This window comes from Vanacampus margaritifer, chromosome 4 (assembly GCF_051991255.1).
Source record: "Vanacampus margaritifer isolate UIUO_Vmar chromosome 4, RoL_Vmar_1.0, whole genome shotgun sequence".
Classification (NCBI taxonomy): domain Eukaryota; kingdom Metazoa; phylum Chordata; class Actinopteri; order Syngnathiformes; family Syngnathidae; genus Vanacampus; species Vanacampus margaritifer.
In genome coordinates this window covers 20,014,155-20,033,025 of record NC_135435.1, presented here as the reverse complement: position 1 = coordinate 20,033,025, position 18,871 = coordinate 20,014,155, and the positions used below count along the sequence as shown (strand labels likewise).

General features: G+C 40.0%; 1 protein-coding gene across 4 annotated transcripts in view; it reads right to left on the bottom strand.

The window, feature by feature from the left end:
- The window catches only part of esrrga (estrogen-related receptor gamma a), an 84,177-nt gene that overhangs the window by 8,272 nt on the left and 57,034 nt on the right, over positions 1 to 18,871 (bottom strand). For all 4 annotated transcript variants that reach the window (XM_077563974.1, XM_077563976.1, XM_077563975.1 and 1 more), the window contains exons 7-8: positions 1,643 to 1,749; positions 1,387 to 1,549 (exon numbers count right to left, since the gene is read on the bottom strand). In XM_077563974.1, coding sequence (XP_077420100.1) covers positions 1,387 to 1,549; positions 1,643 to 1,749 — 270 coding nt within the window. The remainder of the gene's footprint in view (positions 1 to 1,386; positions 1,550 to 1,642; positions 1,750 to 18,871) is intronic.

Sequence of the window (18,871 nt, the reverse complement as noted above, 5' to 3'; positions counted from 1 at the left end):
AAAAACCCACAACTTCCTGTGTACTATAAATCGTTTGTATCAGATGGAATCTTTATACATCCAAGAGACCAAAACATATGTTTTTGGTCTTTTGGATATTCGCAAACAGTAGGGGTTGGCATAGCTTAGGTGGGAGAGTTGCAGTCTCCCAAGCGGAATGTCGTAAGTTTGGTCTTCAACCCTTGCATTTTCTTTTTTTGTTTATAAACTAGTAAAATGTACTCAAAAATTTCCTTCTAAAATGTACCTAGAATTTCTGAGTGAAAAAACTTTACTAGGTTTTTGTCATGGGATAAGCCAATTCTCTCGTACACAGTAAAAAATACTTTAAGTAAAATTTACTCTGATTTTACTCTCTTCCAAGTGTAAATTTTACTCTGTTTAGAGTAATGACCCGTTTAGAGTACTATTTGATTTTCAGCTAAATTGTAATGTCACAGTTTTAATTTTGAGCTACACCGTAGGCATGTGTCTAGTGTATTGCCTAAAATATTTTGATGTCTATTGAAAGTTTGAGGATGGATGACCCCCTCAAGTGGATGCCCGGGGTCACTACACCGCCAACCCCCCCCTCTTTGCACACCACTGCTCCCCAAACCAATGAGCTGTCTCTACACACAACATATCGATTGCCACATAACCCAACCCCGGATATAATGTCAATATTTCTACATGATAGTATGCACCCTATAAATGTGCTTGAACATTTGCGATGATTCAAATTCAAAATTTCAGTAAGATCCGAGCGCCATCTTTGTGCGATTTAATTGGGATGTTCAAAAGTGTGCATGTGAGCGCCAGATTTGGGGTGTCAGTGCATTGATGGTATCAGGATTAGAACAAAAGGCCCCTCCCCTCGCCATTCAAAGCTCCCTCCATCGCATCTCCCATTTAAACACATTGTATTGACAGCTCCCCCTTGTAATTAAAGAGTACTGAAGAGCTGGCTGCCATCCAAGACAAAGTTCAAAAGACGGGTCATTTGAGGGGAGGGGCGAGGCGCGCGCCTCCGTGTATGTGTGTGTGCGTGCGTCAGTCAGTTGTCGATGCAGCCGGACACATCAGAAAGGGGCCTTTATCGACAGACTTTGGGCGCCAATGATTTCACCTTATTTAACAGGCATCTGAAGAGACGACTATGCTAATGGTAAAAGGGATGGCCACTTTGTACAAGGTGGGCTACAGGTCGCACGAGCGACTGTGTACTGTACACAATGATTGGACACCTAAGTTTGTGTCAAAGTGTGAGTCATGTGTATTTGGATAAAAAGTATTGAAAGGAGTTCTTTGATGGCTTCGTCTAAATGAGTCCCTGAGGAATGGGGATTCCGGGGATTAACGCTTTCTGCACTTCACAAACACACACACACACATCTTTTATCCTACCTGAGTTAGCCAGCGCGATGGCCTTGAGAGTGACAAATTCCTCCTTGTCCAGCTTCATGGTTTTGTATTTCTTGACCAGCTGCAGGATGGCGTTGTTCAGGTCCAGGAGCCCGGCCAGCTTGGACTGGTCCTCGTCCATGATGTAGTCCTCGGCGTACACCAGCTAGTGACACAAACACAAATCGCCAGTTGAGAATGATCAGGAACCCTTTTGCCAATGTTTAAGCAGAGGCAGCATAAATGGAACGATACAAACCTTGTCTTCGAAGGAAAGCGAGCGGTACACAACACGCAGGATCAAGATCTCCATCCATGCACTCTGCAGTAGACTCATTTGGTCTGCTAGGGACAGCGTGGAGAAACCTGAACAGAATGATTACAACATTAGATTATTAGACGCTGAGTAGAAAACTACTATTGATTATATATGGGACGATATTTGTTATATACTGCATTGCATTGTAGGAATATTGTTGGTGACATGCACACAGGTCAAAATTAGGAAGTGTGCTGATTTGTATGTAAAAAATAAGTCTGAGGATTCAGAGTTCAATAGTGGTTACATGTTTGCCTCTCAGTTGTGAAGTTCGTGTCCGTGGAAGCTGCCGATACCAGCCACTGATACTTAAGGCAAACAAAATCTGACATTGAATGAATCCTCCACTGCAGTAGTTGGCGCTATACTACTGCAGTTTGACACATTGGTGAATCATCAAATGTTATATATTAAAAGTACTAAATGTATTGGTACTTGGTAATAGTGAGTAGTCATAGAGTGAATACTTGTACTGGTATTGGTCTGAAAAATGGTATCGAACCTCGCTAGAGATTTCACATTGTCATACAGTATGTAATAAAATAGGGATGGGCGGCGGCCATTTTATGATCAGGAACTAGAAATTAGAAGAATAGAACATTGTCATTAATTCAATTGAAAAATGTTATATTAGAATATATGTTTTTTTTTCTCAAATTATTTGCCATTGATCTATTGTGTGATATATATTTTTTTAAAATCAAAAGTACTAGCAGTATTAGTAGTTTGTGTGGGTATCGAACATCCCTGTAAAAAATATTTTTTGTTACAAAACCCCTTTTGACAGTAACTTGACCAACTATAACCCTTGACTGCTGATTTTAAAACGAGTTAGGAATCAATTTGTTGTGTATATGTAAAAATATGATGAGGCAATTCAACATTTATTTGTTTTAACAGTCATAACTCTTTGACTGCCAGACGTTTTCAGAAAAGGGATGCCATGGGTGCCAGCCGATTTAAGCATTTTTGACTGATCTTTCAAGGTCCACAGAAAAGTATGTGTTTGGACTATGGAAACACACATACTACCAAATGAAAGATTGGACTCTCATCTTTCATCAGAAAAAAAAGTTTGTTTCTACCTTATTCCGTTTTTCAGTAATCAACAATAGAAAATGGTTAGTTTCACCTGTTTTTAAAAAAAACAACGTATTTTAACGTCTTTGGCACTCCTCCATAGGATTTTACTAAACGTTATTTAACGTTTTTGGCAGTCAAAGAGTTAACAGTATGACATTGGTACGAAAATGCCTTTAAATGAGTTGTATATCATGTAAATGAAATTAAATAGTACCGTACACTGTAGTTTTGAATAAAGCAACACAACGTTGAAAGTTATAGATAAATGTTTTGCTTTAGTGGACAAGATCAAAAATGGCTTCTCCTCCCTAAGCACATTCCTCCCCGCATTCATCCAGCTGTCCATAGGATTCCTCCCCGTCCTCCTCATCTGCTTGCCGTCCTTCCTCCCTCCCCCCGTGCCCAGGGCTGTCCTCTAGGGACAGGTAAGCCTTATCTCCCCCTGACACAACCTGCCTGGATCAATGTTGCCCATCGCTGCTGCGCCGCTCAAACACGGTCTCTAATTGCAGCCATGGCGTCAAAATTCCTCTTTTCTTCAATGACAACCCACTCAATTTGTAATTGCCAGCCAATCACAGGGCACAAATAGACAAACATTCACAATCACATTCACACCTACGGACAATTTAGTTCCAATGCAACATTTCCCTTTCCATTCCCCTTTAATGGAACACATGCCCACTCGCACCTTCTTCACAGCTGTCCTCACCCCACACACCTGTCCATTCGCACCTGCGCCAGAGTGTGTACGCCGCATGTGTGTCTCCATAAGAGAGGTGGCCCATGTGAGCGCACCTGTCAGACTGCACCACAGCACTCCGCAATGTGTGTGTGTGTGGGTGTATGTTTTGGACGCACATCCTGCCAGGAGGAGCGCGCAGATGAGAAGGAAGATATTTCCTCAACAACATCTGCTGCCGAGCGCCTCCTCTCGAGACGCGAGAGTGCGTGCCAGTCAGTGCACGTGTGTGTGTGTGTTTGTGCATGTGTTCGGGGGTTCTTATCTCTCAGTGTGTTGATGGGTAATGGCAGACGTCTCATTATGTCCACGTTGCAGGCTATTGTTGTTTGAAACATGCTGCAATTCATTCCTTCTACAACTATGGACATCCCAAGCTCAGGCACACACACTGTGGCACACACACATATGCATCCAGATAACCGATACTGTGAAAAGGGATCACAGGATTGTATACAGGTCTTACCAACATGGTGCCCGCGGCCCTTCGACTCTGTTTTTCAGATCAGTATAAGCCACCGAATGACCGAATCAATTCAAATGGTACTTAATGTACCTAAAAAAAAAAAACTTAAAGATAAACCTTTTTGGTTTAAAATAACTTACTTTTCTCACACAGTTCCCAAACAAATGATGTTTTTTCTCTTTGCTCACATTTTAAATTCATCTGCGTTGATGCTAGCCTCATACTAGCTAGAGCTAAGCTAGCTCATCTTTCGCCCAGCATCCAAGTTTGAAAATTCGCTTTTGTTTGTTGCTAGCTCAATGTTAGCCGGTCAACAACTAAGATGTTAGCGGGCCAAATATTTCTCTCGCTAAAATAGCGTTAGCTGGCCAAATATTCTCATTGCTAGGACGGCATTAGCCGGCCAAATATTTTTATAATCACTTGCGAGCGTTAGCTCAAATCTACTGCGTACTAGAGACTGACATTTTTTCGTGAATCCGCGGTTTACAGGATTCCCGCGGGATTCCTTCTTTAATCACGGGATTGGGATGGGACAGGATAAAAACTTCACGGGAGCAGACGGTAGCAGTATTAATTCAATCTTCGGGAAAAAACCTTGGACTTATACACACTTGCGCAGCCATTTGTATTTTTCTTTCCATACACTGTGTTTAACTCTTTGACTGCCAAAAACGTTAAATAACGTTTAGTAAAATCCTATGGAGGAGTGCCAAAGACGTTAAAAGACGTTTGTTTCAAAACAGAGGTGAAACTAACCATTTTCTATTGTTGATTACTGAAAAACGGAATAAGGTAGAAACAAACTTTTTTTTCTGATGAAAGATGAGAGTCCAATCTTTCATTTGGTAGTATGTGTGTTTCCATAGTCCAAACTCATCATTTTCTGTGGACCTTGAAAGATCAGTCAAAATGCTTAAATCGGCTGGCACCCACGGCATCCCTTTTCTGAAAACGTCTGGCAGTCAAAGAGTTAAAAAAATAAATGAATAAATAAAATGATGCAGTTGACCTCCATAATGGCAGCGGTACGGGAGTGGGAGTAATTCTGAATGGGAGCGGGATGAGACAGGAGTTGTTTTCACCAGGAGTGGGACGGGACATGATTGCACATTTGTTTTCTTGTATTGCCCGGGACTGGGACAGGACGAGATTTTGGGATGGGACGGGAGTGAAAATCCACTCCCCGTGTCACCCACTCGTGCGTATGTAGGTTTCACGCATGTGCGATCCCCACAAAGATATATATATATATATATATATATATATATATATATGTGACCCACTGTAATGTAGTAATATATACCGTATACGTTTAGCCTTGTGAGAGCAATATATATATATATATATATATATATATATATGTATATATATGTATATATATATATATATATATATATATATATTGATACACACACCAGTATATATTACTACATTACAGTGGGTCACACATTGCTGTCAACAAATGTCCCTCCCGGTTCCAGCTGCACAAACGCACACTTACTCCACTTACACCAATAATTAAAAGCCTCATGATTAATTTATCGAGGCCAAGTGCAGCGTTTCTTCTCAAAGTGCATCAATGATTTTTATCTGGTAGAGGCACTTCCTGCGCTTGTTCCTGTGCAACAATACACGTGCTGGTGAGAATGTGCAGGACGTTTTGTCTCATCAGTATGTTTTCAATCTGTGGGCAACGAAAGCTGTACACTGTGAACATGTGTGTGTGTATTTTGGTGTGCAAATGTGAGGCCAACGTGAGTGCTCGCCCCTCCTCCCCCGTCTTCTCCTCGCTAGCCTGTCCGCGCCGTTCAGCCATCCAATGCCTCTTATCTGTCTGATTAATAGGTGGCCAGCTTCAGGACAAATTAATTAACAGATAACACCATCTCGCACCCACGCCCCCTCCTTCCTCACCCCCCCGCCTCCTTCTCATGAAGCGATCGATACGGTAGAAGAAAAGAAACATCAATGGGAATTTAGTGCTGATGATGGAGAGAGAGCGAGCGGTATTGATGGAGCGAGAGCACCGGGATGAGTGAGGGACGAGAAACTAAAACTGGGGGGAGGGAGGCGGGGTTAAGGGTGGAGACCCTTTTCTTTCATACCTGTGACTTCACTGGATAAAAGGGGCTTCCTTATTTGGCTCTAATTACATTTGCTTTCTGCTCGTTGTTGATAAGGCATCTCGTGCTGTGTTTGTGTACGGGCTCGTACCGTAACGACATACAATGTGGCTTTTAATTAACCCTTCGCAATGATGTCATAGCCTGCTGATTATGTTGACTTGGCAACAAAATTAGTCAAAATTCCACTGGTCAGCAACCACCAGATAAGTGAAGAAAAAACCCTCAAAATAAAAACACAACTAAATACATAAGTACCAAAAAACAAACAAATGAGATATTTTGGAGCTACAAAGAATATCTTAAAATGCTAAACCAAGTTTGTGATCACTTTACTCCATTACAAAAAGTTGTATTATTGTTTTTATTTGACCCAAAAAAGCAAGGGTTTACTTAATGTTGTATGTTTTATAGATATTAGATTAAACTTTTTCTTAGTCCAAGTTGATTAATTGATGATGTCATTGATACTTTTTCAGCCGAGTAATCGCTAGTCAATCTGATGATCGGTGTTTGTGTTATTACTTTAGCTAATGCTAAGTTAATGCAATCCAACCTATCCAACCTTTTTTACTCATTCCCGGCAGCTGTTGGAAGATGGCCGTGCCGTTTACCTCACGCCAGTCCCGCATTGTAACATTGGAAAAGCTCAGCTTGCTTTGGATTTGACGGGCGACCGCAACATTAAGCTAGTAGCTAAGTAGGACACGGAAGCAGGAAGTGGTTCTAGTTCCGGTACGACGAAAAAAAAAAAGCCTGTTGGCAATCTCATCAGATCCAAATTGACACAGTCAGAGCACTATTCATTTAGCAATATGCTAATTTTTGCTATTTTAGTTTGTAAAACTGACAGCTGTTTCTAATATGTTGCTCTCACAAGGCTAAACGTGGAAACCAAAATATTAGAAACTCTTTTTTTTAAGTGTTTCCAGCCATGACAGCAAAAAGAGTGAGTGTTCATGTGTGTATGCCGTACGTGTGTGATGGGGTGACAGAAAGAGGCTGAAGTGCAGTCACGCAGACTTAACCTCCACCACTCGCTCTGACAGGCTCTTTTCTTTCTTTCTCCTCTCCCTCCTCTATCAAATACAAACACACACATACACACGCAGGCGTAAAGAAAAACACACAAACACAAGTAGATTCCCCAGCCAGCCTGCGGCCTGTTTGTCTGCCAAATGAGTCCTGACTGCACGTTTACACCCGAGACCGCACAACAGCATGGCACACGCACACACGTGTACAAACACAAACACACACAGGATAGCCCTCTCTCATGCCCCAGTTGCCACACAAATTCACCAACATTTGTTTCCTTGTGGTTTCAGGGCAAATGAGAACCAGTGAGGACTGGGTGTGATGCTTCTAAGTACCTGTGTGTGTTCACTTGTGGGCCATGTGTTTGTGCGCGTGTTTGTGTGATGTTGTGTGTGCACATTTGTGCCTGGGCAATAGCTGGTGCATCCAAGAAGGCGATGGTGTGAGCGTGCAGTAATGTGACAGGTGTGAAAACAGGCTGCAATGATGATCTGGTCCCAGTTATTAACACATGACTTACTGTCGCCGAATTGGACACTTGGAGGACATTTTAATTTATTTGTAGAACGCTGAAGAGACTAAGAAAAGATTCCGGATCAATCATTAGTTTACATACTCAAAACTTGAGTGCCCCCCGGCCCCCTGTGGATCGCAGACCTTAATTCACCTAGATTGAAATGAACTGTTAATGTAAGAGACAAAAATATGTTGGAAATTTGTTTTTTGCTATCACTTGTTAGTTCACAGAAGATGACAACATTTGATATGACTGTGGAACTGTACCATTTTTATTTTTATTTTATAAAGGGGGGAATTGTTCCATTGCAACACATATGACAAAAAGAGAAGCACGGGTTTATATAAGAAGATGGGCTGCACCATTTATATTCAGTATTGTAAAGAAAATATAGTATATTTAAATTAAATGTAAATAATTAAAGAGTTTGTGCATCATGATTTCATGCACCAATGCTCATTGATGTTGTGCTCCTTCTGGTGTATGTGACTTGGCCACCAGGGGCAGTCTAATACAGACATACATAGAATACACAAAGAAGAGTTTCACAACTAAGTGACACAGTAAGTATATATATATATATATAATAATATATGCCTGTGATTATTATTATATTTTCTGTTTAAATGTATTCAAACATTCATTGCCTAAAAGGTTATAACCGCCACTATTTTTAATGCTAGTTTTGTTAGCCTGTCTACGGTGTTTTGTATTGTGTGTTAGCATGAAGCTAGCAGACTTTTATACAGTCGTGCTCATAAGGTGTATGTACATTTATGAGCACAACTGTATATAATCAACATTCACCACTAGTTGGCAGACATACAGTTGTGCTCATAAGCACAAATGCAAGTTATGTGAGTTGGTTAAATACACAATATAGTATTGTAAATGTATTTGTTTTAGGGTTAAACTTCAACTGAGAATTGAAATATACAGCTTGGCATCTTTTTTGAAGATTTTTTTTTAACTATCTGGTGCTTGTAGTAAAGTTCACTGCCACCATTTAGTGCTCGTAACTCCAATTTTTCAACAACAACAAAAAAATATCGGCCCATGAATGGCTTTTATTTTGAAAAAAAGTCAGGTCACATATACCAACTAACGCAACAACTATGAAAATATTCCCATTGCTTTTGCTCCGGGTTTAATAACTTGACATATTTAAAAAAAAGTCATATCATAATATTAGCTTTAATCCTACAGTCCGAGTTTATTAATGTATTAAAAAAATATATAGTTCCTTTGATAGATCCAGCCATTTCTATTTAAAATCCTTTATTTCTTACAGCGTGATGTAAAATAATGTTCTGCTATAAAAAAAAAAAAGGAAAAAGAAAAAATTGTAGCTCCTGGATTCCACGTGAACAAAAATAGGTAACAAATATTAATATGTTTATAAAGACATCCTGCCTTGGAGCACCTTCTCTGCGCTAACAATGACACTGAGCTCTGTCCTATTAGAGCGCAGCCTCGGGATACAATAACACAAAAGTCCATCATACTGTCTGAACAATGTCGCAGCGGAGATTCACACACTTATCAGCAGAGTAGAGATGTGTATCGCACATTGTCACACAAATGGAACACAATCGAACCAAAGGGAATTCACATGAAGCACTGTAAGGGTAAACAAGCTAATATAAGAGCAATGCTTCAATAAGTTTAGTCAAGAAGACAGAGTGGTGTGATTGTTCTCTGTCTCTCACGCTACTTTCTTTATGTGTCTATGTTTAAATTTGCTTTAGTGCCTTTTTTGTTGTATGCTGTGGAAAGAAAAAGTGCTCAGTTATTTCAGGGTGTGTGTGTGTGTGTGTACCTCAAACTGTTTGGTGCCATAAGGCCAGACGCCGGCCCAAATGAACACGGACCCCCTGTGATCGCTTTGGCCAAGCCCAAACAAACAAACTACACGCACACACACAGCACTCACCAGCTGACCCAATTATACAGATATGCGCAACGAGATGGAAACAAATCTTCCCAAAGAACGGTGTAATACGTACACACACGGTCCCAGGTTGCAAGGTTCGGAATACAAGCCAACGTTATCATTCTAAAGTTAAGTTTTGTGTTATTCCCAAAAATAGAAACAGGCTCAATATTGAGAGAAGAAGAACGTGAGAAGAGAATAATACAAGTATAAAAGGCAAGTTATATGACGTAAGCGGATTTATAATTTAAAACAGTAAGACTACAAAGTTTTGTTTTGACATTTTACGGTGATTATTTTTGTACACTTGTGTAACTATTGAGAGAGTTAAAACGTAGCTTCAAAACTCATCACACTAACAGTGTGTGACATTCTTGTGTACTCCCGGACGAGCCCCCAAATTATGTCATGCGTGGCAGACTACACGGTTGTCTACAATGGGGTTTCTAGGCAAATGTTTCAAAATGCGCAAAGTGAACCTGCGGCTTATGCACGCTTCCATTCGATATCATTTTGCAAATAGTGAGAGGTGTGTCATGTGATGACGTCATATGAGAGCGTCTCTTTGCCACAAGACACCCAGCTGACTGTCAACAAAAGTGATCATGTTCACTTCTCTTATTCATTTCAGAAATATTTTTGATTTCTTTGTACCCTACAAACAAACCATACTCTATCGTCTGCTGCCATTTTTTATGACTGCAAGATGTAGGTATGACGTAAAAATGTGTATCAGGTCCTGTCGTTGTTTAGCCGCAAAACCTATTACCATAACCATTTCCTTTTTTGATACACTGAAAAATCCACACCCTCCAAGCGTAGAAACTTTTTTTTTTTTGTTGTTGCAAATTTTAGTCCTTTAAAAATAAATAAATAAATAAAGCGTTTCCATTCAGGTTTATTTTCACAATTTTTGAAAATTCTAATAAAAAATGGTGAGCAGAAACCCCCCTTGTGATCAGAAAGTGCTTAGGTTTCTTACTACAAATACAAAGAAAAAAAAAAGAGAAATAGTGAAATACAATATCACAAAAAAATGAGGCATTCCGTCAAGCTAAAGTTAAGGCCAAAATGAACAAAAGCTCCTTTAACTTTCCCAAATCCCTTCGAGAAACAAAATACTATCACTGAGCGTAGCTTTGCAAGCTAACAAAAAAAAAGGAAAACGATTGAAAGAAAATGGCCGCTTATCCTAATTGATTCGTACTCTGTTGTATATATTTTCACTGCTATGTGAAAAACACTTATGTCCATTTAATTTAATTTTATTTATGTTACGTGTTTGGGATGTCTGCATTCAATTTCCTCCCTAAAACATTAAAAAAAATAATAATAATAAAAAAAATATATATAGTGTTTTCGCATAGCAGCGACAATATACTGTATATACAGGTGTCAAATAAAATAATTGTCATTTGACAAAAACAGAAATAGCTCCTATACAGTATCGGCTGCCCATTTGTGGCCGTTTTACAATCAGGTGCTAAAAATTTGATATTAGAATTGAAAAATGCCACTAATTACATGTCATTTTAAGGAGAAATGCTATATTAGGATATATAGATCTCTCTGTCATTGTTTTTAAGGAGGAATTTGATGTATTACTGGCATCGGTATTTGGTATCGGTGACTACACGTGAGTCGAGTACTCGGTACTGACAAAAAAAAAGTGGTTCCGAACATCCCGAGTTAGAGTATTAGGTTTCTGAATAATCTTTCAAATTTTTGCCAGTATAGAAAGATGAACAGGTGAGGTTGAGGTCTACTCTGATGATAAAATGACTTTCGGAGGAACATTGAGAGAAAAGTGACACCACATCAGTCACTTTTATTGCTTAGGAACACATTAATTATGTACATAATCACCTTTCACCACCTCTCACATTGTTGGCTAAAATATCTTTTCTCCATTTCCTTTGCCTCGCAACCCCCTCCACCACCTCTCCTTGGACCGCACCCCCCACTTTGTGCGTGTGTGCGGCCTCAGGGAGAGTGGAGCAGTCATAGGGCTGCGCTCGCCTCTAATCAGTGTGAACAGCCAGCTAATTACCAAACCCTCAGCCCTGGCTGACTGTTAATTGCATACATTAGACACCATCAGCAGCACTGGCAGATTAACACTTAAAATCTTCCCATTGCTTTAGTGGATATGAGTGTGTGTGAAAGAGAGAAGAGCTTTGTGTGTGTGTGTGCGTGTGTCAAGTGTGCTGCCTCTGTGGTAGTGGCTGCTCATATTTAATACTTAATTAGAGCCAAATTGGAGACGCGGCCACACAGAGGTGGCTGCGGGGTGTCGGTGGGCCCCGGAAGGGGCAGCGTGGATGGTCGGGGGCGAGCCCGGGGTCTCTGTGGAGATGCCAGATGGAGTGACATTAAGAGCACTGCAGTGGAGCCATTTCAAATAATAAAATATCAATATTTACATTTTAATTACCCACTTCCAGCTCCATCAGGGCTGTGTCAAATAATGCCTGCGTGTGTGTAGGCATGCGCCACTTGGGTCTTCTTCAGTCTGTACAGTCGTGAGCTCTGCCTAACTGACAATCATCCACTTTAAATACTCTTTTTTTTTTTATCTTTACTTCTTCTTCCATCCTCCTTTCTCTCCAGCATGCTCTTCCCTTCATGATTCAATGCTGATGCAGGCAGGAATGACCACCCTGTGTGTGTGTGTGTGTGTTAGCTTAGATGCGTTAAGTCTCAGTGGGTTTCTCACACACTGACACTGCTGACAGACAGTTTTGCAGAAAAAAAAAAAGGAAAGCAGAAAACAGAAAAATGTAATTAGATCTCCAGAATAAAGGAGACAGTAGAAAAGAAATGGATTGTAAAAAAAAATACACTTGTTAAGTATGCATCATTTTTTAAAGTTACAGTTAATTAGAATTTTCTATATTAGGATTTTAATCTACCAGGATCCTTTGCTTTGCTATTATGGAAAATTATGAATATTTACCACTGTCCCTCATCTTAACTTCTTGTATGGGGATGTCACGATAACGGCCATATTGCTATATCACGATATTGAAATTACTACAATATTGTCGTCATCATAAATCGATATTAAAAGCATCACATATTTTTCAAAAAGCGCAAGCTTCTATTCCATTTGTGCCGTTCTAGCACCCACTGGTGGTGAGTTTATTAGTGCAGTTTAATTTTAATTAGGAATGTTTTCGCCACTGTGGTGGTTATCACGCCCACTATTCAGTCATATCAGTGACTTTTTTCAGCATCTCCATCAAAAAAATATTACTTTGCGCCGGCTTCAGCCGAACACAGCATTGTGAGCTACATAGACCAGGGTTCATCAATTCTGATCCTCGAGGTCCGGAGTCCTGCAGGATTTAGATGTTTCCGCCCACTAGCACACCTGAATCACATAATCAGCTCATCGGCATGCCTGATAATGATCCTGATCCTTAGTATCAGGTGTGTTGGTAGGCGGAAACATCTAAAACCTGCAGGACTCCGGACCTTGAGGACCGGAATTGGTGAACCCTGACATAGACCATTATAATTTGATCCACTGAGCCAGTTGGAGCACATGAAGTATCGTGAGTTTTTTTTTTTTTTTAAATATATCGCCAATCTCGCCACAATATCATGATAATTATCGTATTGTGAGGTTCACGAGATATTTATCGTATTGTGACGTTTGGATCGCGTTACATCCCCAGTCGTTTCCAAAAAAAAGACATCATTTAATGATTCCAGTATTTGGACTTCAACGGAAAATGTGGCCTCTTTATTAATTACTTTACCGATCACATTTTGTTTGAACCCGAGTCCAAGTCAGATAACTTGATTTTGAGTATGGCCCGAAAACGAGTGAAAAAATGTCCCAAAAATGTAAATGTGTCACATTTGCTAACCTGACTCTTTCAATTTTTTGTTGACGTTGTTTGGTAGCACTAGAAATAATATCAGGCTTTGCAGATATCGCGTCTCATATCTTTTGGTTTGCCCGAACTGTCGGCCTTGTGGGCAAAATGCTTCCATATGTGCGTCTTTTTCCACAACAAACTGCAGACAGATGAGTGCGGAAGCTTGCGCCATTTCAAACACAAGTTTACGGAATAAGGGCACCGCCCACTATAGAATCCATGAGAGAGAAAAAAAAAGACAAAGATTTGGTTGGCCCCAATCAATGATCGGTTCTGGACCACTGTAATTTTGTCTTAACCATAAATAAAATGTGAATGAGGAAACACTCCTGTACGTCAAATACTGATCGTCTCTCTCTTGGGCTTTAGCAGCAGGAATTGTCTGACACAAATATTTGGTAATAACTCTAATCATAACAGTTGTTTGTTGACACAGTGCAGCACAATGCAATTATTGGAAGAATTCCATGAAGATTCATTCAAACAAGAGATGAGGCTTCCGAAAGGATTTGGGATCAGGCCGGGGTTTTAAAGCGACTCAGCTATCTCTGTATCAATCTGATCTGTAATGAATTCACATTTCCCAGTTTGTTCAATTAACGCTGTTGTGGCTGTCTATTGATCGCTCGCTGGATTACCTGCTCGGAACAATTTCCTGTAATCACGTTATTTTCCTGAAGAGGCCAAATCCCACAAGTATCAGAAAAATGCTTGAGAGGTCCATTATACATTATTCCGCAGTCCTGATATTTGATTCAACTCTCATGTTGTCTCAGTTTGTGTTCAGTAAGATAGAATGGAAAGGATGGATGGATGGAAGGATTGGAAACAGTTATCCAGAACAGTAAACAACATATTTACATATGTAGTGCATGTACAGATGGTACATTCAACTTTCTACAAATCAATGCAATTTGAGAGTTACTTTACATACATTATATGAGAATGTGTTCAGCTCACACATAGCAGACAGATGTTATTTAAATAGTAAACGGTATGGAAAATGACCTAAAATGCTGAAAAAATGAGGGAAAGCGCGTAATATAGAAAATAAAACAAACGCCGCCGCCATCAGTCATACATATTCACGTTACCTCCATACAGCTAAAGTGCAATGAATTTAACTCTTAATTTAATCACAAACATAAATCTATAGACAGATAAGCACAATTGTTTACCCTGTTGCCACTTTCAACTGGGCAAAGTATCTTTAAATTATAGAATTTGTCACCCGTGAATTTTTTTACCTCCTCAAACCGTCTTGATAAGCGCTGCCGGTTTACCGTCTAATCCGTCGCTATCCCTTTCCGCATTTTTTCAAAATACAACTTCTGCCCAATGGGAAGTTAAAAAAATAAAGAGTTCCAAGATTGTGGAAAATTTGGCAAATGAACCCGTTGTCCTTTACACTACCTCCAAATTATGTTTAACTTATCTTACAAAAGTTTCTATACTTTTTCTTACTCAATGCTAAGACAAGAATTCACTACTAGTAAAACTAACTGTAATTGTTGAAGCGATCAACCTGTTGTTCAAATTTCTATCTTGACTTTCCTTACAAGTTCTATTTTGAGTTAAATTTGTCATTAATTTCCTGGATAAAAATAAATTTACACGTGGAATTATATGTATTTAAGTTTGACATATTTTAAAGATAAACAGATGTGAAGCCCCGGTCAACCATTTTGGATGCATGGATAAAATCTGATTGTTAAATTCCAATGGCCTCCTCTCTACTGGCGTGGTGTCCATGTACCAATTTATGAGGTCGTGTTGATTCTATCTTCATAATCCCCCGTAGCTTCCCATAGAGCCACAAGCACACAAACTCCACGGGGATTAATTTAGCATTCACAGATTAGAGATACGCTCTTCAATAATATCATCATCATCATCATTCAGGACAAGCATGGAAACGGAAATTCTCAACGAGGGAGGATTGAAGACAAAATGAGGGAAGAGATGAAAAGCGATGCACGTGGAGCTTTCTAAGCGGCCCCGTAATGTCCGAGCTTGGAGACAAGAACATTAGGACCTCATTCCACATCCTCATCTGGGCCTGAAAAAAAAAAAGCCCCGGCTGAAAATCTTAATTAATTGTCCAATAGTGCTGCAGGGTCATTATGCATTGCAATAAAGAAGCGTGTAATTATGAGATTTAACAGCCATTACCACGGCCAGGAACTCATATGTCATCATCAGCAAGCAAGCCAATGCTGTGCTTCGGCTGAGTGTGTGGCTTGATGGACAGCACGCAGACACACACGCAAACACACACACTCATGTATGGATTCATTACATTGGGATGTCATGTTTAGATAAACATATCTTCTCCGAAAGAGAATACATAAAACCACCTTGACAAATATACACGCGTACACCGACACACACACACACGCACCCTCGCACCCGCTGTCGCCATCCGTTTGGGGCAGACAATGAGGCACACAGCTGGGAGAGCAGCCTGCAGATGAGACATCCCATCAGCATGCTTATAAGGTGTGCTCAGATCGAACACAAAGAAAATGTAGAAGCTTTATGGTGCGTTATTGTCGTAAATTAGAGTGTGGCTGGGTGCGTTTATGGACACTCGTTGGAGCCCCGCCAGCGACCACGCAATGTCATGTGAGGACCAATGATTCTGATTTTGACCTGACTGGACCTCAGCAAATACATGCCGCCTGGTTTATATAGAAGAAGAGGAGAAAAAAAAATCCCTTTTATGTTCACTTTGTTTACACAGTGTAAATTGATTCAGAAATTAATATTGCAAAGACTAATATATACAGTCATTGTTTGTTTGCTTTTAAAGTGGAAGTCAACCTTAAACATTTCTTGACAATAACATGACATTCTGATTAATATTACATTTTTGGAATATAAGTTATGAAGCAAAATCCAGTCGTTGTTATCCATCTCAGGGGGCGGCCATTTTGCCGCTTGCTGTCGACTGAAGATGACATCAATGTGTGCTCAGGGTCAGGCAACAACCAATCAGAGCTCGCCTGTTTTCTGAAGCTGCGCTGTGATTGGTTGTTACCTGAGACTTGAGCAACATTGATGTCATCTTCAGTCGACAGCAAAAGGCAAAATGGCCGCCCCCTGAGCTGGACAAAAACGGCTGGATTTTGCTGCTCATATTCCACTAACGCAATATAAACCAGAATATCATGTTTAGACTAGTGCGGCTGCATAGAACATATTATTGTCCCAAAATTATAATTTTTTGGTTGGCTTCCCCTTTAATTGTTTTGCAAAAAAAATCACGTATAAAATCACAGTCCCAAAATTGATCAAAAAATGTATTACTTTTGAAAATGATTGATCTATGAAGGTGGTCATTTTAGTGTCTGCTGTCTGATAGAAAACCTTCAGTCTCCACGTTATGTATGGATCGAAGTATGACTCTAAACAAGCGACGTTTTAGTACCGATACCAGGTATTGATTTGGATGGATACCAGGCCTTAATTCAAGGTATCGGAAGCTCTCTTGTAGCTATTTTACAATGAGCAACATAAATTACACATGTCTGACCGATGCCCATTAAGAACGTATTTATCTATTGAAATTTATTTTATTGTGTGTTCTATACAAAAACTAACAATACCATTATGGAGACTCACACACACACACACACATACAATTATCCAAATTGTTGCTTCTCAGCAGCTGTGTCTGTTTGTGCCTCTATGATATTTAGATGATTCCCCTGTATTTGTGTGTGTGTGTGTGTGTGTGTGTGTTGTACGTGCCCAAGCCATACGTCCTCCTCAGCTGCTGACAGGCACTCTCTAATCCCATTTTACCACCTGCTTATCCCCTGATGGAATGGATGAATCCTCCAGACTCTTATTTAAGAACAATGGATGGAAAATAGGGGAGAGACACAGCGAAGAGAAAGAATATGGATGATGAGGAGGCGGAGACAAAAGGACACAGAGGTAAACAATGAGGAAAAGTAAACAGATAAAGAAAAAGAAAAGGAGGGAGGGTAGAACTATTTCATGGCTGTCTGTGAACTTTGCATGAACCGACGGAAATAATGTGATGTCATGACAACGCCTTCCTTTCTTCCACTACATTTGCTGCATGCATAGGTGAGCATTACACTTCGATATGAACTCTTATATGGCATTTGCTGTATGTGTGTGTGCGTGTGCTTGGGTGTGTACATGTGCACGCCGGCAGCAGAAAGAGGATTATTTGAAATGGAGTTTGGGCCGTGCGTAATTATGATCATCTATCTTTATGCCCCCCCCCATCATATCATATCAAATCACATCACATCTTCTATCTCTCTTTCTCTCCCCCATACACATAAATGCACAAATACCAAAACAAATTGAAAGTAGTAAAAGCTGACTGTTTGCAAGTGACAACTTGGATGATGATGATGGGCTGGGATGCTGATTTATTTGTCACTACTCATCTCATGTCACATATTATATTGTGAAACTGTAAACGCTGCACACGTTTGTATGTGTACGTACACAACTCCACGCTGGATGTGTGACAGACATTATTCGATGCAGATTAGCCTGTGTACTCACATTGCAGGCTTGGTCTCCAAAGGCTGACAGATAAATGGATTTGATTTGCTAATGTAATCAAGATAAAACGGCAATGGGAGAGTGCAAATTTTTCAGTATTGGTTTTTACACACCTGACGGTGCTTCCAGACTTTTACAAACAAAAACGCTTTTAATGGTAACCCAGGTCATCATTATAATGCTATATATGCGGTAGATAGAATAAAAATTGGCCTATGGTAAAGCATTATGGGAGTCCAGAATCTTCCGACCAATTGCGATAAGACTCGTTGATGAAATAATCTGATAATAATCGAAATAATAATAACAGCTTCAGGGTGAAAATGACTTCAAGGAGGTCTTATCAAACAGTCACACCTTCTCCCTCCTTACCGGCTGCCCATGTGCTACAGGAGGGATGCTAGCTGCTAAACTAACTTGCACTGCACCAGCTAGGAACGGTGGCTGGCTAGCTAGCTAGCATGTTTAAACACAGAGCCGGCTAATTCCTCAATCACCCTTGCCTTCGTGGTGGCGATTAAACTTCACTTTCGACAAGAGTCATTATTAATAAAGGAGGATGAGTTATTGTATGCGACACACCGAATAAAAAAGAACAGCAGAAGCCATGCTAACAGCTAAGCTAACGTGAACTATAGCAGTGGCATGTATAGTATATTTAGTTGTACATTTTTAACAGGAGCTAGCTGGAATCACATTACAGCGGAGAAAATACAGTATGATGTGAAAATAATGCAACAGCCACACATTAAACAGTGTAAGGAAAAACGGAAACTAATGATATTCATAATACCAGCATTGCTATTTGTGTTCATTTCTACTATTT